This window comes from Pleurodeles waltl, chromosome 6, assembly GCF_031143425.1.
Source record: "Pleurodeles waltl isolate 20211129_DDA chromosome 6, aPleWal1.hap1.20221129, whole genome shotgun sequence".
Taxonomy (NCBI): Eukaryota; Metazoa; Chordata; class Amphibia; order Caudata; family Salamandridae; genus Pleurodeles; species Pleurodeles waltl.
The window spans coordinates 171584503-171605926 of NC_090445.1; the positions used below are offsets into that span (position 1 = coordinate 171584503).

General features: G+C 41.8%; 1 protein-coding gene across 1 annotated transcript in view; it reads left to right on the forward strand.

Annotated features, from left to right (window-relative positions):
• RUNDC1 (RUN domain containing 1) overlaps positions 1 to 21424 on the forward strand; it is a 72879-nt gene that overhangs the window by 23722 nt on the left and 27733 nt on the right. The window contains exons 2-4 of the mRNA XM_069237755.1: positions 8156 to 8314; positions 12982 to 13180; positions 16310 to 16426. Of these exons, the coding sequence (XP_069093856.1) occupies positions 8156 to 8314; positions 12982 to 13180; positions 16310 to 16426 (475 nt within the window). The remainder of the gene's footprint in view (positions 1 to 8155; positions 8315 to 12981; positions 13181 to 16309; positions 16427 to 21424) is intronic.

Here is a 21424-nt window from a genome sequence, read left to right on the forward strand (position 1 = left end):
GAGCATGAAGCTCGTAAAAGAAAAAGTGATGGTTGGAATGCATATATTTATCATAGCCATTGGTAATTAGCTGGGCCCACATCCTATCCATTTTGGGGGTGGGAGTGTTTGGTGTGTGTTTGGTGTGTGTTTGGTGTGTGTGTGTGTTTAACCCCCCATTCTACCTCAGACAGGAACCAGTCATTTGCAGATGAGCTTTGGTTCTGCTCCAAAGGGAACAGTCTGTCCTGGACGTGCCAGATTAGACCCTCCCTAAATAAGAATACAAGGAACCCCAGACCTGTTGTGGCCTACTTGGCCTCCTTAGTAGGGGTGCACAGTGAGCACAGGCAGACCCGTTGCACTTAGAGTGTAGCACAGACGAAAACAAACGTGATGTCTTGAATGTCTGTATTAATTTCAGCCACTGGTAGTTACTGAGGACTGCATCACAGTTAATGTTTTGCCCTCCATGCCTTCTCAAACCGTTCCCAGCCATATACAAATTAGCTTTAGTCCTGCTCCTTAACCCTTTAGACGCCATGGACGTAATGGCTACGTCCGTGGCTGCGCCTCTAAGGCGCCACGGACTTAACCATTAAGTCCAGCTACCGGCCCTCAGGGGAGGCGCTAGTGCTTCCCCCGAGGGCCCCCCACCCCCAAGGTCAGGGCTGGAAGGGGATCGCTTCCTCTCCACCCCCACCGCACCACCATCCCCACCTCCACCCTTGACGTCTGATGACATCAGCACGCAATTGCGTGCTAACCTCATCAGAGGTCCCCTCCCATCACGCTGGAAGCATGCTTTCAGCGTGATGCTGAAGAGAAATGCTTAGCATTTCTCTTCCGCTCGGGAGAAGGGGGCTGGCAGAGGCATGATATATGCAGGAGTTTGGAATTCCTTCAGCCCGATACCCAGGAAAAAAAATAAAATAGTGGGGTGGTGGCTACCAACCAATATGGGCCTGGTTATGCCCCCACCCCAACTGAAGGGGGTAACAGCCTTTCAGCTCACCCCCGCACATTTAAACATCTTATCCCACGGCAAGCAAGAGAACATTTGATTATTTGGGGTTTTGGTTTAACATTTGGGCCATGAGAGCTGGGTAACTCTCAAAATTGTCCCACTTGGAGTCGTGAGGGCTGCAGTTTTTTTACTTTGGGACGCTGCCATGTAGAAAAATCCACAAGACCTAGACACATCTGAAAACTAAACATCTGGTTGATTCCAGGGTGGTGTGCTTCACATGCACCCCGCACCATGTTCTTACCCGCTGTGCCCTGCAAACCTCCACCTTTGCTGGAAATCGCACAATTTTCCCACATTTTTGTGATGGAACCTTCCATAATCTGCAGGAATCCACAAAATTCCTACCACCCAACATTCTCATCTAAACCGATTAAAAAGTCTGCTGCACTTGACAGCCTAAACATTTTTTTTTTTTCAAACTGCCCTTTTGGACCCACTTTCGTTCCCCCTCAATTTTGACATGTTTTTGGCTCTTCCCCGTCACAGGCACTTGGCTCACCTACACAAGTGAGGTATAATTTTTACCGGTAGACTGAGGGGAACGTTGGGTGGTAGGAAATTTGTCCCACACAGAAATGTGGGGGGAAAAAATATATATATTTTGTTTTGGCTAAATTTGAGGTTTACTGAGGATTCTGGGTAAGAAAACATTGGGGGATCCATGCAAGTCACACCTCCCTCGATTCCCTTGGGTGTCTAGTTTTCAGAAATGTCTGGGTTTGGTAGGATTCCTTAGATGGCTGTTGAGTCCAGGACCAAAAACGCAGGTGCCCTCCCCCCTGCCGAAACAGGTAGTTTTGTATTTGATAATTTTGATGTGTCCAGATAGTGTTTTGGGGCATTTTCTGTCGTGAGCTCCAGGCTTACGCACACAATTGAGGTACCATTTTTATCGGGAGACTTGGGGGAACGCTGGGTGAAAGGACATTTTTGGCTCCTCTTCTTAGATTCCAGAACTTTGTCACCGCAATGTGATGAAAAAGTGTATTTTGGGCAAAAGTTTGAGGTTTGCAAAGGATTCTGGGTAACATAACCTGGTGAGAGCCCCACAAGTCACCCATTCTTGGATTCCCCTAGGTGTCTATTTTTCAAAGATGCGCAGGTTTGCTAGGTTTCCCTAGGTGCTGGCTGAGCTAGAAGCCAAAATCCACAGCTAGGCACTTTGCAAAAAACAGCTCTGTTTTCTTTGGGAAAATGTGATGTGTCCATGTTGTGTTTTGAGGCATTTCCTGTCACGGGTGCTAGGCCTACCCACACAAGTGAGGTCCCATTTTTATTGGGAGACTTGGGGGAACACAGAATAGCAAAACAAGTGTTATTGCCCCTCGTCTTTCTCTACATTTTTTCCTTCCAAATGTAAGACAGTGTGTAAAAAATGCATCTATTTGAGAAATGCCCTGTAATTCACATGCTATTATGGTCACCCCAGAATTCAGAGATGTGCAAATAACCACTGCTTCTCAACACCTTATCTTGTGACCATTTTGGAAATACAAAGGTTTTATTGATACCTATTTTTCACTCTTTATATTTCAGCAAATGAATTGCTGTATACCCGGTATAGAATGAAAACCCATTGCAAGGTGCAGCTCATTTATTGGCTCTGGGTACCTAGGGTTCTTGATGAACCTACAGGGCCTATATATCCCCGCAATTAGAAGAGTCTGCAGATGTAACGGTATGTTGCTTTAAAAAATCTGACATCGCAGGAAAAAGAGTAAAACGTAGAGAAAAATGGCTGTTTTTTTAACCTCAATTTCAATATTTTTTTATTTCAGCTGTTATTTTCTGTAGGAACCCCTTGTAGGATCTATACAAATTACCCCTTCCTGAATTCAGAATTTCATCTACTTTTCAGACATGTTTAGCTGTCTGGGATCCAGCCTTGGTTTCACACCCATTTCTGTCACTAACTGGGAGGAGGCTGAAAGCCCCAAAAAATAATAAAAATGGGGTATGTCCCAGTAAAATGCCAAAATTGTGTTGATAAATTGGGTTTTCTGATTCAAGCTGTCTGTTCCTGAAAGCTGGGAAGATGGTGATTTTAGCACCGCAAACCCTTTGAGGCCATGTTCAGGGGAAAAAACGTTTTCTGCAGCCCTTTTTTCTCATTTGTGTTGTTTGAAAAAAACGAAAAATTTGCTGTATTTAGGCTAATTTCACCTGCAGGTATCTAAACATTGTGTTTTGAAGAATTCACCTGACAGCCACTCAAAACATTTCATATGTGCTGACTTCCATATGTCCCCAGGCTCGGTATTCCTATAAAATCCCCTGCCAGCTTCCTCACTTAGGGGGAGCCACGTCCCTTGCCATACAGGAATTTCTTTTGTTGTGCTTCCAAGACACCTGGAGTGTTCTAGGGCATCCCGCTAATCTAGTATAAGTAACCTGGTGATCACTGGCAAAGTGTGAGGAATTTGGAAACCATACAGAATGGAGTGCAGACTGGGACCCTCCAGTAAGCTAAACTCTGGTCTCATCGCAGAATCGCACTTGTCACAGAAAAGCCAGTCTTTTATTGGGATTACCCAATAATCTCATTTTAAATCTGGGATTCCCAGACTATGGAGTGGGAACCGCACAGATTTTGCAAATGACAGCCTGGGAAAGCCCCCTTCCCATAGAAACCTTTTGACCATAGCTTGAAATTTGGTGAGAAAACTAGGTAGAAGATTTAGCGGATAGTTTAGGAAGCTCTGTAGGAGTCTTGGTTTTGAAAAAAGAAATCATGCCTGTACTCATTCATTGTAGAAACCGGCATGGAGATCCAACTCTTGTTTGTTTGATTAATGGTGTTTTGTGTATTTCTATTTGACTGTTTTTTTCAAAACACTGTTCGACTAATTTGTTTTAAAGTTTTCATCAAGTAAAATAATCTTAATTTTTTTCTCCTTTTTACATGCTTTACAACAGGAGGATTTGGTAAGTCACCATAGGGATATGGTGGGAATCCCTTGTGGAATATTTCGTATTGAATGGATGTCTACAACCTTGTGTTTTGTTCTTCTTGAGCGAAATCAAATTCTGGCTGTAACTATAAATTGCAAGTTATCATAGTTCTGAAAATCTGCAATCTTAAACCGTTTAGATCATTTGTATGAAACCGTTTTATACGTGTGAACCTTTCACCCTTGACTTTTCAGGAGTGTTTCATCTCGGTTTAACTAAATTACTGATTTATTCCAACCTCTTTTGCTGGAATGATTTATGTGTATTTACTCTTTTGTCATATGTTTCCTAATGATATCATTGGAGTCTCGGGTTGTACCTTCAGTTGCCCTTAAGGACAGCGCTTTCCTGTTAGTGGAGTACCTGTCTGTAGAAAGTGGAATTACCTGATTTTCCCACCAGATTGTCTCCAAGAACCACACTTTAGTTTCTTAACTTCTCCTCAGAAGGTCGTTCTGTTTACACTATGTATCACGTTGGTCTTCTCCGAAAGTACCTCAGCCTTCCTTTATCTTTTTGAGGAGGCAGTCTCAAAAACTGGCCACATTGCTCAAGGTGATATTTCAACCATTGACATGAATGGGGTGGTCACATAGGCTGCCTTTTCTGACCATCTAAATCTTTCCTAACATGCTCTTCTTATCACAGCCATTCACCTTCTTTGAGGCTGGTAGATGATATATTCCAAGTTCCTTTTCATGCCTTACATATTGTCACCTCTATTTCTATTCTGTGTCTCTGAATATATCTCTAACTTCTGTATTTTCACTTTGTGTATGGGCGGAGTATGCAGGAAAGTTCAATGGCGAATAAGGTCATGTTTGAGGTTTAAACCTGAATGCCCCCGTAAGATTCTCATTTTCACCATGCCAAACATCAACCAGCCATAACACTGTGAGAACAGATGCAGCTCAGAGTGGTTGTTCAGAATTTCCAGCAGCATTGTTTGATGAAATGCCCAGATTTATATGCCAGTCAGTGCAGCGGTTTCTCTGTTTGGATGCCTGTAATTAGAAGTTATAGGAAACTGAGGCACGTTGAATTGTCTGTGATTGGTCATTGAGGGGATGTGATGATACATTTTTATTGTGCCAATATGTTGCTACTTGTAGATTACATGGATAATCTTTCTGTACTTGACCCTTCCCAGATGTCCAGGTACAGGGCATAGGAGAACTTGGGCTGTCACTAGGAAGTTCAAAGAGGGTCACCTCTACACTTCAGTGCAGTATAACCCAGGTGTTTTGGATAGGGTCTCTTGGCATCTGAAAGCATATATATATATATATATATATATGCAGGGATTTGGAATTCCTTTAGCCCGATACCCAGGACATATTGTTTGGGGTCAAGGAGGACAAGTTTTCATGTTTATTTTGTCCTTGGGACAAGTAGGCCACACCCCCTGCAGCACAAACCGCTTGGCTGCTAGTGTACAGTACCCCATTATAGATTAGGGAAGGGGACTGTCTGCAGTTTAGGTTGTATTTGTGTCCATATTTTAATGTTCAAACTAGTATTTATGGTTCATTAACACAGAGCTTTTATTAGGGTGAGCGCTCTAATGAAATGTTGTAAACGTGGGACTGCACTACTGACATAGGTTCCAGCATAAAAATATGTACACACGTCTGCAAAGTTTACCACTATGAGCTGCGTATTATGCTCTCTGAGAAGATGCAAATATTTGCAGACGCTTGAAAGCAAGATGGATGGTTCTTTTTTTCGAGATAAAATGTTTAAAAAAATAAATAAATGCAACCCGAAAAAAAAAAAATCATTCTCCTAAACAAACTTCTGTGAAATTGTAGATGCCATTTCTAGTAAAATGTGTAAATACGTGCTAGTATTTCCAAAAGGTAGTCATAATGGAAAATAAGTTTCAACAAGATTATGGGAAATATGAAAATAAACATCCATTTGCAAAGCCAGTAGGTCTGATATTGGTAGTCATCCTTTTGGTTTTGTAAACGCAAGTCTTGTTTTGACATGGTTTTTGTAAAACTTTATTGTTGTAGGAGCTGTTGAGCCCTCACCATTGTAACAAATATTGGCAAAAATATTTTTTGGTCTCAACCCCACATTGCCGCAGTAGTCCCTGGCACTGCCAAAACCACTTTATGTGCTGATATGCTCCTTGTGAAAGAACAGAATGCTGTCACTCACAGTGAAGCCAGGTGACAGATTGGGGGGCAAAATGTAATAAAAACAAAAGGTCTTGGTTAACACCAGACCTAATTAGGGACCCAATTCTTAAAGACAGTCACAAAAGTGCACCTATGGTATATATCCATTCATTAGCGTAGATTGACAGCTTTCATTAATTCACATGAATTTACAGAAGTAGGCCAGGAAATAATACTTTTAGAAAATATTTGCATAGATTCGCTCATGCATAAAAATGTTGAGCATTTACAAGTTCACTTTGCTTCCAACCACTCGCCTTTTCCCCCACCAAACCCTGGAAGAGGTTTTACTTCTTCCCTTTTCAGGACTAAGTTTCCAGCCTTTCTCAGTATGGGAAAAGATTACAGAAGAACTGGTGAAAACCCCTAAAACATGCAAGCTAGTAGTTTGCACAGACTCAAAAGGGCATTCCAGCCCTGGAACTATTGCTTACTATGCCTTCCAGCCCCAGTTTGTAGTTCTGCAGAAACGTGGCAAAATAAGGGCCATATTTCTAAAAGAGTTGTCACCCTTTCGCCACGCAACTGGGTGCAAGAGTGATGCAACTTATGTTAGATTGACCTTGCATAGATTAATAAATCTGATGTAACATCGCATAGCAGTGTAAGTCGCTTTGTTGCATACTCTGCCTTGGGAAGGTGTTGCATGGGTGTTCTCACGAATCCACCCATAGATTTTGGTCCATTCCCAAATTTACCTATCACTAGTAGACCTGGGAATGAGTCAAAATCCAATGCCCCATGGTTTGGTGGGTGGGAGGATTGCGTGGGCGGGCATTCTGTAGCACGTGTAGAAAGAGGAATATGCTTCTCGGGATTTTGTTTTATTTATTTATTTTTTGCTGGAAGGTGCCCCTCCTGCACAAAAACAATCCTGCTTACAACGCAAGAAACCTTGCACCATAGTGTAAGGTTGTCTGCATTGGCGATAGGCAGCTGCACATTGTGCACCAGTACAGGGAAAAGACAGGAATGCGCCATACAGTTTTAAATACAGCGCATTCCTGCCCTTTCACTATCATGCAGCGCATCACGGTGACTTGCTATGCTTTGTGATTTCATAATAAATGTGCTCCTAAGGGAATTGCTAGTATTGAAACTCTACTATATTATGAGTCCTGGCATCATCAGAGAGGCTGTAATCGGAGCTCCTATATAATGAGGTTGCAGCCATAAGGACATTTTTTGTCTTTTTTGTTTTAACAGGACAAGCAGATTTGTAAAGCAACTTGTTCAACAGACAAGTAGATATTTTATTAAATTCCACACCCCTGTATATGTAAGTGCACATTTCTTTGCCACTGAAATTACCATCACCTCTGGTCGTTTTTCCTTAACATTGGAGCTTCTCAAGAATAAAAACAGTATTTCGAGTTGACAAGCAGTTTTTCACTGTACCTTTAACCCTGCTGTGGTTTGCAGACATTATGCTTACAGTCAGTGCTTTATTTTCTTGTCATACTTTGATCTGTATGTGCCACTGACCACCTCTATTGGAACCAACATTTTCTGCACTGGATACAACCTCCTCTAATTGGATTTTCGTTATGGTCTCAGGTAAATGCATCATTTAACATGTCATTTGTGTCAAAATGAGTTTTAGCTGAGTATTTACGCTGCTTGCACCTGAGTGGGTAAAGTTTGGTGAATCACAAGCCATCACCAGAAGCTGGATCCTTAATTGTGACCATAAGTCAGAGCTCAGTATAAATTGGCATTGTTGTGTCCTCAAGGAGAAACTACAAAGCTAATGGCATTAGTTTGTCAGCAGCATCCAAACAAGAATATTTTTCAACAACTAGTACTACTGCTGCCGGGTTGGTTTACTTCTTGTTAAACATGGATGTATTATTTGATACCTTGTGTTCTTGAGATTGACTCTAACTAATGTTCTCACGAGGAAGGTGACTTGAAATGTAGTGGTACGTCAAAATGATAGTTTGCAACACCCACTACTAACACATTTGTTTTCTTGTGTTAACATTTGGGTATTTTTTTTTCTTCTCAGAGTGAGCGGGAGAAGAGAGAGCGGATTGAGGTTCAGCGGGAGACTCAGCGGGATCTCATTGTGCAACTGAAAACCCAGCTAGATGACTTGGAGACATTTGCATACCAGGAGGGGAGTTATGACTCCGTACCCCAGTCTATTGTTATGGAGAGACAACGGGTGAGGGCTGCTGCTCTTCATTTCCTGACAATAATTTCATGTGCATATTTTACTTAGAACAATTCTGTGGAGTCATACCGGAAGCAGGAGTCTGTGTTTCAGACTTGGTGTTAGCCAAGACCTTTTGATTTATTAAAATGGTATATATTTGATATACATTTTTATATTAGCTGTCAGCCAGCCCTCTTCATCCATTGGCCTGTTGTCATTCATTTTCTTCTGTCCACAACAGCATACCTCATGGGGCAGAAAATCAGTCAAACTCAGTCATTTGCTAAGTTCACTCTGAGTAATGGCATTTTACTCTTAAGCAAAGCACATCCACACAGAGTAGTTTCCTTTAGTATCGGGCACCACAATGCAAATATGGGCTTTTGTAAGGCCATGAAATCTTTTTTTCATTTAAGCCATGTTCCTTGTTTTTATTGTGGAGAGTCTGGCAGCTCTTAAAAAAATTAAAAAAAAGGAGTTGTACAAAAAGCACAAAAAAGCCCGACAAAATGAGCATTGGCAAAGGCAAGCTGGATTTTATTTTGTTTCTCTTCTATCTTTAAATTCCTTAAAGACATGCTGCCGCTATATAGGGTGATGAGCTTTGTATCTGTTCCAAATGGAAAACGTTGTAGTCCCAAAGAAGCATTTCCCATATTAATCTATGCACACCACATGCTTAAATAGTAATGACGCTTGAGTGATGGACAATATGATGTGGCAGGCAAAAAAGTGGGAAAAGCAGACCTTAATGGCATTTAGTAATGGGAGACCAACCACTAGAAAAAGTAGACTGAAAGATTTGGGTATTTGTAACTTATACATTGAATATCTGCTTAGTTATCATTATAAGACAACCAGAGCAGAAAACCAGGAAAATATTGATGGGTGAGTCCTAAGTCCTCAGGAGTGTTCACACACCTTTTGGCAAATTACATACAGTTAACGTGCATAGGTCTTCAAAACTAACCATATTTTGGATCCTATGACCTTTCAAACATGTATGGTAGGAGCTTCTTGTATAGCTAATCTTGTACATATTTATCTGATCCATTAGCTGAAGACTTGCCACGCAGCTCTTCTGCTTTATTAATCTGACTAGATCAAATTAAAGCTTGAAATGAACCCAATAGGGAAACAATGGGTGATGGCCTATAAGCTGGAAACAGAGAAGAGCATTGAAGTAAAGGATGGGAGTCTGTGAGTTAAAGTGAAGACTGATAGAAAAAAATGGGCCTACTGCCCAGGAATCATTACTGCTGTTTCTCCACATCGGTCATCTTATTCCTCAGAAGCTCTGCAGGACTTCACCTTGATTCCTAGTCAGATTTCTCTTAAGCCCTCAAATACATCATGCATCGTCCTGCAACAGTCCCACATAGCCTGACTCTTCTTAGGAAATTCTCACATCTTTCTCCACCAATCCACTTTTTACCTTCCTTGCTCCAATCTATGGGACTCTGTCTTTTTTCATCCACATGCTCTTTCACACTGTCACTGTAGTTTACCCCCCAATGCCTCCTCCAGCAGTTCAGCAAGTTCAAGTGGTACCTTTTGAGACACCCACATCTAACTTTAACTGCTTTGTCGAAACTGGGGCATGCACAGACTTGTCAAAAATGTGTCTCTAAACCTGTCGCAGCTCTCCTGTCTCCACACTCCCACTGTTGCTGAGTCATGCACTTGCCTGTGCCCATACAAATGCATATGGGTGTAACAGCGATATGCTCATCTGTGAAGTCACTGGTGTCGTTTGTGATTCCCATCTTGGTTGTCCTGGTTCATGTCATGAACATTGCATGTCTGGGGACTGAGGGTTTGATTCTATCCAATGTGGCAAAATGTACCAAGGTTTTGCATTGTATGCATAATGCTGTTACAGCTAGGGTATGTGTAAAATATACTGATAATATATAGATAAGATGTTACCCATAAAGGCAGTTTAGAAATCAATGTTTGTCTATAACTTCGTAGTTTTTGATTTAAATCCACCAAATCTTGAACAATCTCAAGTTAAGGTTTTGGAGCTGTATTTTTCACATCACATAAAACCCCTCTTAAAATGAGGCAACGACAATGGTAATGTGCTATCTTGTGTTCTGTGACTGTTTATGCTACAGATCTGAACATACAGCGGCACTGACTGTGGCAACTTGGTCGAAGTATCTGTTACTCTCGCTTTCTTTGTGTGTGGGGTTTCTGCCTGATCATGCAAAGGTAAAACAGTATGGTACTTATTTGGTGGGTGGAGCTTAATAGAAATCAGGTGCTTGCATGTGTTTAGTTTGGTTAGCTGCTCACTGATTTTTGTAGTTTAAAGCATAGATTTTAAATTCCTGCCTTGCATTCTCAGTTTAACCATAGTCTCCTCCATTAAACACTTCGAAATAAAATGGCTAAAACTAAAGTTGCCTTAAAATTCACCTAATTGGACATATTCCTGAAACTCTAGTTGATCTACAATCACAGTTAAGATTAAGTCATAATTTAAATATATACACACACAGCTCTCCTATATTAAGGCCAACTGATGGTGATAGAGAACCGACTTTCTTCCGTCACAGAAAAAAGGACACAATCAAAATAAATCAATTAAAGTCAAATAGTCACTAATAATATCATTGACCAAATAGCTAATTCCTTAGTGCACCCCTGAAACTTCTATCATTTGCACCAAGAGGGAAGGAGACAGCAGAGAGCAAATAGACCACAACACCCATCAGTATTAAGAAAATTTAAATCTACGCACCAACAGAAAATTTCCATTCCGCCATCCGTACTCTTGAGGAAGCCCCAAATATTTAATTTACAGAGAAGCAGTCTCTGAACCCAGACCCTGCAAAAAAGATTTTGTTGAATCCACTTGAGACCGATAACTTTTTTTCCCCTCGAAGTTTACTCTCAGTGGTATCTGATGTCCCACAGATGATGCCAACCCCTTTGCAACCCATGTGTTTATTACGTCCATGATTACTGTCTCTGACTAATGTGCCAGGGGTTAGTTCGGGAGAAATAGGAAAAAAGTGGTTTTCACATAATATCAGTTTTCTTCTGAATGGCAGCACGTAAAATGTATTTTCTGTTTCTGTCAAATGTGGCATTACTATCTCTGCTCCACCAGGATATCTTGGCTGGTCTTGGGGAGCACCAATACACCTTCAAAACTCCTTACATACTAGCAGAATTCTAAAACTCCTGCTATCAGTCAACACCTGAGCTGCACATCCAGAGAGATCATTTGTTTGAATCTCAACAGGTACACCTAGTACCTGGACATGAGTGCTCTTTTTCATATTGTCAAGCATCTCAAATCACTCCGGTTTTTTTTTTATGCAAGTGTTAGTCTCATCTCTCTAGAAGGATTCCACTTCTTTCAGTCTAATAATGTTACCGGTCACCTGGCATTCAAGATTCCTCAGTTGAGCCCATCAGTTGGTTCAGGGCACTGGCATACAAAGCACATAGCGTGACAACATTTGCACAAGCATTGGCAAATCCACTACGTCTGGCTGTGCCAACCTGGTCTGATGTTTTTCTGTTTTTTAAATATAAACCCTCCCTGTGTTTACAAATGTCTTAACTATGAAAACTGATCCCCAAAGAACAGGCAAAATTACACTGTTTTTTTAATGCACATTAACTGATTATTTCAGTACTTTGAGACTTATTTTCTTTATGTAAGTGTATTTTGCACTGCTTTTAACCTGACTAACCTAAAGACATAGGCCAAGGGGCTTTCATGTGAGTCCTTTGTGTCCTATATATGAATGGATAAAGAAACATTTGATATGTTAACTATATTTAGGGCCAACTCCTTCCTTGTGTGTTCTGTTTTTTTATGTAATGTATTTTGGTAATCCGCGATGTGTTCGGGTTGTTACCTGGATTGAAGTGCTACCTGGTGATAGTAACACAATCATGAGTGTAACCTTTTGTTAATGTTTCTGGTCATGAGTAAGTCCTTATATAAATTTATTCATTCAAACGAGCTAGTCTCTGTGAAGTAGATAACATTCTGAGTTACACACACACACACCTCTACACACCTCTACACACACCTACCTCTAACGTGGTCTGGGAGCTGTTCATTATCCGTACTGCAGTGAATTCCAGTATTTTTATTGTTGGCGAATTGTGATGTGTCAGAAGTCAGCAATGGGTGAGGTCTTGAACATATAATGTGCAAATAGGGAGGCATTGGAATTATTCATAGGAAAGAAGATGTAGATCGTTTTGTTCTATCATGGCTGAATTAAAACACAAGTTGAAGTTGTGTTAAGATTCTTTTGCATGAACTGCCTAACCAATCTGTAGATTTCTAGATTTTATTTCTTTATTTAGTATATTGTTACCTCAGATCTATCATTTGTTTACCTTTCCAAGAACTGAGTTTGATAGTTTAGTTATGGCTTTTTTTAATCTATGATGGGTAAGAACTGTGAATGTCGGATAAATAATACTTTATATTTCGAAATCCGTGCTACAGATATCATCCCCATGTTCAGGGCAATTAATTCACTAGTGGACGTAATATGCATAAAAATGGACTCCAGCCTTGCCATTGCTGTGTCAGTCAGACCTAAAGATTGTTCAAGAAGCAATTTTGAAGATGAAGTATTCGTCTTTTTTTTTTTTTTCTTTTCTTAAACAGCTGTTTCATGTTTTGTGTTCTTCAGGTGGTCATAGATGAGTTGATCAAGAAACTTGATATGAATCTCAATGAGGATATTGGATCACTGTCTCCAGAGGAGCTAAGGCACCGTGTAGACGCAGCCATTGCACAGATTGTGAATCCAGCAAGAGTGAAAGAGCAGTTAGTAGATCAGCTGAAAACGCAGATCCGGGATCTGGAGATGTTCATCAACTTCATTCAAGGTGAGCGTTGGTGTGTTTGTGGGGTGAGTCTTAGTTTTTACAATTTGGTGAGCCAAACCTTGCTCTTAATAGTGGGTAGTATTAATTATTATAGGGTGTTTTATTTTTATTTCTAAAGCACCTATTCAGGCAGTCGTTTTAGTAGCCCATTATTTATCTTCATGATATACTTTTTCATGAGTATGCAACATTTCCTGTTTAAAGCAAGACTAGTTTCAGTGAATTATACCTCTTCCGTCCTGAGGTTCAAAATCCAGTGCACGGAATGGTTGATGCTCGATATGTGCAATTGCCATATGTTTAATGTTAAAACTGAGAAGATCTAGGAAAAATAAATGATACTATCTGATGTCTAACACAAAGGTTTAATCACTTAAATAACAGTAAATGAAATGTTCATGGCCACTGCATTAGTTTTGTAGTTCAATTGCGAGAGATTTAACCGGTTTAACCGGTTTGTCCAATAAAAAGAATATTGATGTCAGTGACAAAAGTGAAAACAGACGTCACCAGTAGGCACAGGCTGCTTTTGTTTTCCTTAGTGTTTGGTGGACATAGCAGGTATCCACCCAGGCATTGAGCTCAACCTTCATCCCTAAAGCCCCAATAGTCTTTTGCCTTGCCTCCCCAAAACAGAGGCAGTTTGGGAAGTTTTACTCCCAGTCTGCACCACTAGGGGGCAGAAAATCCACCACAACCAAGCATTTTTTTTTTTTTTTGCCTTAAGAAAACGAATAAGATGTGGCAGGCTCAAAAGTCTCTCCGGCCCATTGATCTGTGAAGTTTGGGGGAATTAGCCCCAATCTGCCCCCCGTAGCAGATTTAAAAATAAATAAAGTAATTAAACAGAGCACTGCTGTTCTGAAATAACCCAGAGCAATGCGCAGACATTGTAGCTATGGATCCTAATATCTTCGTATATTTATTGCAGGCAGTTAAAGGAATAAAACACCTATGACCTCTTTTGCATTTCCGTTTATTTTATTGGGCTCTGTGAAAAACAGTTTAAAATTCAACTAAAACGTCATTTCTGCCCTGGTGGTTAGCATTCATTCCTTCATTTTCTCCTACCTTATTCAGTGTACCTCCTGTATGCCACGTCACTCTTCACCTGATGGCGTTCTGTGTCTCACAACATGTAGCTCCAGGATATCAGTCCAGTATTTATGTGATTATTTTTTCCTCACTTACTCTAATTCTGCATCTTTGATAGCGCACCTGTATGCCCTTTAACATTTCATGAGAGTGCTTGCGCTTTCAGTTGTCGAAACCCGACTTAAGTCGAACAGTGGTCGCTGGCTTGAACACAGAATACAGGTGAGGGAGAATACATGAGCTATTTTCTTTAGACAGTTTCTGCACTTGGCAGCTGCTGAAAACATTCTTTACACGCTTAACGTTTCTTGCACCAAATTGTCTGTCAGTTACGGGCGAATCCAACATCTGCAAAGGGGTGTTCTTTGCATAGTAATTTCTGAAATGTGCATTGGTCCTCTATTCAGATGGATCATTGTTGTAATATAATCATATTATTTCCTTTGGTATTTTTTCATTACTCTGAGACACTGTTCAACATCTGGGCAATATAAACTGGTAAGGGTGGGTCCATAAATTAAACTATTCCTTCTGACATCTGCATTATTTCAAAGTTTTTGACTTTGAAACCCAGATAGACAAACATCACTTTACATTCTTCGGAGGTTGCTAAAATGAGTCCCAAACTATGGAAGTGTGACATGTTAAACACAGCACATGCAGTATCAATGTATAGCAAATTTTCTATACTCCCTTTCTTTTCTAAACCTCAGATTGCTGGCTCTACAGGAACGCCTGTACTGCCTTTTGCCTTTCTAATTATTGCTTTTCTTATATAGACTTGTGTTCTCTCATTCTTTAGGTCGAGCATGCAAGCAGTTTGACCTGCAGTAAGCATTGTGGGCTTTTAACCACGCCCACCATACACCCATCACTTTCACTCATTCGTGGGTTTGCCCTTCAAAAATTCTTTATCATTGGTAAATGCTTTGTTTGTCCCTCCTTGGGGCGGTTTTTCTTACCGCCTTGGAGACTGCCCCTGTTACGTGGATAACTGCACAATTTCAATTGATTTGACTGCGAGCAAACTTCTTTTTCTTGTTGTGTCTCTCCTCGCTCCAGCTTATGGCAGCCATGGCGCTTTAAATTGGCTCATTTACGTCAACTGTTTTACTTTTCATTTTCAATTTAAGTGGCAAGAAAAGTCCAGTTAGGAATTTACAACGCTAATAGCTCTAACTCAAACAAGCGCGAGACCTATTTTCTTGCAAATGCTTGTTCTGACAGACAAAGGTACTCAAAAGTACATCGGGATCTATGGGTACTCGCTTGATATGATGTTTGTATCAAACCCAAAGATTCAGTCTTGTCGGAATCTGCCGACACTGATTCAAAACTGTGGTTAGAAGACCAAGGTGTTCTAATTTAATAAGGGCCTCAAGGATTCATCTTGTTCCCTTAAATTCATTACATCTGGTCCTCCAGCAGGCGAAATCTCTTCCTCCAGGAACAAAGCTCGTCAGGTTTCATAGGGGCAGAAGTCTGTCCTCGATGCAGTCATTCCAGTGGCACCTAGTCACTGGTTGTAGAGTGTCAGGGCACACAGCAAGTGACATTAAGGTGGAAAAGCGCCAAGGAGAACATGAATGATGAGTGAGCAGGGATAAACAAAATCTGAAAAACGGGGGTCATGGTTGGGTATTTACATTGTACAAACAGGGAAACGAGGGTTATCAGGACATCCATATAGAAAATAAAAGGGAAAATGACAGTGGAACAAAAACCAGCCAGCTCAAACTCTACACATCTGAGAGCTCTTAGGTTTCCCAGGTAGCCCCTCCAGTCCAGGTTTTTTGCTTTGCATTCTGGGAGTTGATGTCCTGATTTTAAAATGCGACTACATTTCCCAAATTACAGCAAAAAAGGCTGGACTGGATAAGCTGCGCGTACATAAAAATGGGAAGCTCGGGAGCTCTGACATCAATAACTCTTATGTTCTGTAGGATTGTAGTATGGCACCCTTCTTTAATGGTTAACATAAAATTGTGACTATAGCTGCTGAACATTTTTAATGGTCTATATCGCTATTTCTAGATGAAGTGGGTAGTCCCCTGCAAACTGAGGAGAAGCGCTGTGAGTGTTCCACAAAAGGAGGCGCTGCTGGAAGCTCCTGCAGGCAAAATACCCAACTGCCTCCTGGCAAAAACAAAGGTAGGTGCTCTGCATCAAACTCATTATAATGTTTGTCTCAAATAATTTACATTATGGCAGCTCATCTTTGATGCAGATGTCTGCTTTAAAACAAAACCAGAACCTCTCTTTAAAATTGCTTTGATATGATTTCTGTTTGGATAAAAGTACACAAAGTCCTCTCCAGCTCGCACTTTATTAAGCCAGTTGCTACATCTTTTCGTTTGATATTCTTGACTTAATCTTGGGAACCTCATTGATATTCATGAACATTGAATAATTCCTCTTAATGTGTATGGTCTAGCTTTGTACTCTTCATAAAAAGAAAACAAAATATAATTGAAAGGCAACTATTTCTGAAATAGTTTAATTCCCTTTTTTAAATATGAAAGGGAGTGAGTGCCTTTTCTGAACAGCATCATAGAGGTAAAAGTGTCAATTCAGTCCTACAACCTGAACGGTACTAAAGGCTCTTCAGTGGCATTTGAAAGGTTTTTCTGTTTTTCACTTTGCACAGTGGGGTCCCATCGAGTGGATCTTGTCTTTGCCCTTTTGGAACTGTTCCTTTAATGTCCATTAAAGTGAGAAAATCCCTCTTTGCATGATCACCCCATTCTTTGCTGACTGCTATTACTAGTTTTTGTACCCTGCACACTGGAGCACCGATGTTCAGTCCCCAGTGCATGTGCTCGAACACCTAAAATATGGTAAAATAGACTAATCCCCTACTGGCATATTTAACTTTCCAAGACGGCCATAACAATGGTGTAGGAAATACTGAATGGAAGTTAAATGTCGCCTTTGGACTGATGCATCCATTAGGCTGACAGTGAAAACATAGATTCAGGCCTACATGTGTAGTCTGACTGCTGCAGCCTTTAGACATACAGGGGGACCTATCAAAATAACCATTTTAACAAGAGGGAACCCTACTTTTAAATAATCACAATAAGCCACCCCAAGCAGACTTTTCCCACAAGGTAGTGTACCCCCTATTTAAAGTGAAACTTGTTTGCATGCTCTACAGTGAAAAGAGAAACTAAAGTACAATTAAAATATTATGTTTGGTAACTTTGGTTTGGGATAAGCTACAGACTGCATTCATCCACGGTTTTTATTCTGTATAAAAATCCATTTTAGTGGTGACTTTAGAGTTGATAATTATGTTGAAAAATGTATATAGGAAAATGGCTCCCTGTTGCAGTTAGCCCCCACTTTTTGCCTGATATTGATGCTGACTTGACTGTGAAGTGTGCTGGGACCCTGCTAACCAGGCACCAGCACCGGTGTTCTTTCACTTAAAATGTACCATTGTTTCCACAATTGGCACACCCCTGGCACACCAATAAGTCCCTTATAAAAAGGTACCAGTGGTACCAAGGGCCCTGTGACCAGGGAAGGTCTCTAAGGGCTGCAGCATGTGTTGTGCCACCCTTAGGGACCCCTCACCTAACACATGCACACTGCCATTGCAGATTGTGTGTTGGTGGGGAGAAAAAGGCAAAGTCGACATGGCATCCCCCTCATATACTTAATATGGCCACACTGTACTTACAATGTCTAATAATAGATTTAGACACTGTAGGGGCATATTGCTCATGCAGCTATGCACTCACCTGTGGTATAGTACACCCTGTCTTATGGCTGTAAGGCCTGCTAGAGGGGTGACTTACCTATGCCACAGGCAGCATTTTGTGTGAATGTCATCCTGAGGGGGATGCCATGTCGACTTTGTGTGTGTTGATGGGGAGAAAAAGGCAATCTGCAATGGCAGTGTGCATGTGTTAGGTGAGGGGTCCCTAAGGGTGGCACAATATATGCTGCAGCCCTTGGGGACCTTCCCTGGTCACAGGGCCCTTGGTACCACTGGTACCTTTTACAAGGAACTTATCTGTGTGCCAGGGGTGTGCCAATTGTGGGGACAATGGTACATTTTAGATAAAAGAACACTGGTGCTGGGGCCTGGTTAGCAGGGTCCCAGCACACTTCTCAGTCAAGTCAACATCATTATCGGGCAAAAAGCGGGGGGGTAACTGCAACAGGGAGCCATTTCCTTACAAGGATTTAGGGGCACCCCAGAACCCAGGAAACCAGATTCCTGCAACCTACACAAAAGACTGCTGACCTGAAAGCCCTGCAGAGACGACGGAGACGGCAACTGCTTTGGCCCCCAGCCCTACCGGCCTGTCTCCAGACTCAACCTGCACAGAAACTCATCCGACAGGGACCAGCGACCTCTGAAGCCTCAGAGAACTGCCCTGAACCCGAAGGACCAAGAAACACCTGTGAACAGCAGCACTGTTCAAAAACAGCAACAACTTTCTTCCAATTTTTAAAGAACTCACTCTTCCTGCCAGAAGCATGAGACTTCACACTCTGCACCCGACGCCCCCGGCTCGAGCTCCAGAGAACCAACACTACAGAGAGGACTCCCAGGCGACCTCGTGCGTAACCTGAGACGACCCCCCTGGATCCCCACAGTGACTCATGCAAAGAGGTTCCAGATGCTCCCCCTGACCGCCTGGAACAAAGAACCAGGCACCTGGATCAAGCACTGCACCCGCAGCCCTTAGGACCAGAAGGAACCGAACTCCAGTGCAGGAGTGACCATCAGGTGACTCTCTGCCTAGCCCAGTCGGTGGCTGGCCCGAGAAGCCCCCCTATGCCCTGCCTGCAACGCTAGAGTGACCCCCGGGTCCCTCCATTGACTATTGAAAATCCGACACCTACTTTGCACACTGCACCCGGCCGCCCATGTGCTGCTGAAGGTGTGTTTTGTGTGCCTACTTGTGTCCCCACCAGTGCTCTACAAAACCCCTCTGGTCTGCCCTCTGAAGACGCAGGTACTTACCTGTTGGCAGACTGGAACTGGAGCACCCCTGTTCTCCTGTGTGTTTTGGGCCCTCCTTTGACCTCTGCACCTGACAGGCCCTGTGTTGCTGGTGCGGTAACTTTGGGGTTGCCTTGAACCCTTAACGGTGGGCTACCTACACCCAGGAACTTGAACTTGTAAGTGCCTTACTTACCTGAAAAACTAACCATTACTTACCTCCCCCAGGGACTGTTGATGTTTGCACTGTGTCCACTTTTAAAATAGCTTTCTTTTACTTTGAGATCGTATATACAGACCTAGGAAAAAGGGGTTGGTAAATTCCAAAGCTAACTACAGCAAGCCTGTATTCATTCATTCAGTCAGTCAGGTTGGTGGTGGGGGCAGGAGGGAGTTGGTCTCAGAATCAGGTTGGAGGGCGTGGGCTGCACACTTCCCAAGACATCCTAGAAGGGCTGTAGCCTCCACCAGGAGCAGAAAGGTTCTACCATGTTGTATTTCACTAAGAATAGTACACTGTTGGATAGTTTGACGTAATTCTAATAGGATGTGCTGTAAACGTGGAACTTTAGACCCATTGGTCATGGAGTGCCCAACCGGTATCGTTGCTCACTGGCTGGTGAGCTGTACAAAGGTGGCATCTCAAACCCAGGTCATCAGAATATATCTGGGCTTGCAAAATAATAGAGAAGGGCTGAACCTGCTCCTACTTTTATCCAGGAGTTAGAAGAGGAGCTCCCTCCTCAAGTCTTCTATACATAAAGGGAGACCCCTTCAGCTTGTCAGCTTAAGGCTATGGGTATTGCGAGGGGACCTCACAACATCCCTTGCAGGAGGAACCCCCTAAGGTTTCCTTACGTCGCGCTCCAGAAAATTGAAACGTGAAAATTTTTAACGCATAATAATACTAGAACTGTACTCCTATTTCCCTATACTAATCCACCACTAATTCCTCTTGGGTTCCTGAGTAGTGTGCTACTCACCGAAAAGCCCTTCAACGCCTCGTCAGGGGTAGTAAGCGCTATATAAATACTATTACAATATACCATTTTTCAACCTTTGTCTAATCACCCAAGACTGTTCACCTACTTGGAGATAACGTATTCAGCTTCGTTGCTACTTGCCCAGCTACCGCTTCTAGGCATGTCCTGCTGGAGGTATTTGAGGTTAAAAAAAAAAAAAAAGAGAGACCAAGTCCCAATGTGGAAATTTTGGCTGGGTGAAGGCACAAAAAGTATCTTACAACTTCAGTAGCCACAAATTTTCATTTTTCTGCACTTAATTGCTTTTGGTGCTTTTGTTCCCTATACCTTTACAAATACACATCACTGGTTCCCCAAACTGCACTGGTATCATTTTTGTTTCATTATATTTTAAATTAAAGGTTTCTTTTTTTTTTTTTTTTTTTTTTTTTTTTTTTGATTGTGTTTATTCTGTTTTGACTATTAAATTGTTTTGGTACTGCTAAATACGCAACATTTTCCTAATATTAAAAATTTCTGCTGTCATAGCTAAAAAATGCTTGAGCACAGGCCTGTTTTTGTGTTGTTTGTCAAGATGTTCTGCTTATTAATTTGGGAAGGACCCACACCCTCTCCTGCTAACTTCCTAATGTGTTACAGATACTAATAAAAGTATTCCACATATTACTCTATCAACTCTTATTTTGCTTAGGTGACTTGTTACTTCCTTATCTTGACAACATGCTTGTTCACCTTAGGTGTTACCCATTCTGTGAGGAAAGGCAATTAATTGTAGGGTCTCATGTCCTATACCTATTGTATGGCTATTCTGCTGCAGAATAGTGTAGTCTTTAACAGAGAAGGATGCCCAAGACTTGAGTCAAGAAATACATTTGGTGCAGGTTTCAGACATCCCAAAAGATCCAGCATTTACCGTGGTACCTCCTGGGATTCCTGTTTTGCTCTTTGTCACCCGCAGCAGAGGTGAGGGAAATAGTACCATCATTGATTGATAGATCAGCAACATTTACATAACTCCAACGCCCTATGGGTCTTTTGCTGCTGGTTGTATCAACTGCCTAACCAAACAACCAGGATACCGGGAGGGGTTGCGCAACTTGTTGACCATTAGCAACAAGAGTGGTTCAACATAAAGGGTGAAAACCAAGACTTCCAGGCCCTCTGCACTTGTCTTCTCACCATCAGGATGGTCATTGAGAGCTAGGA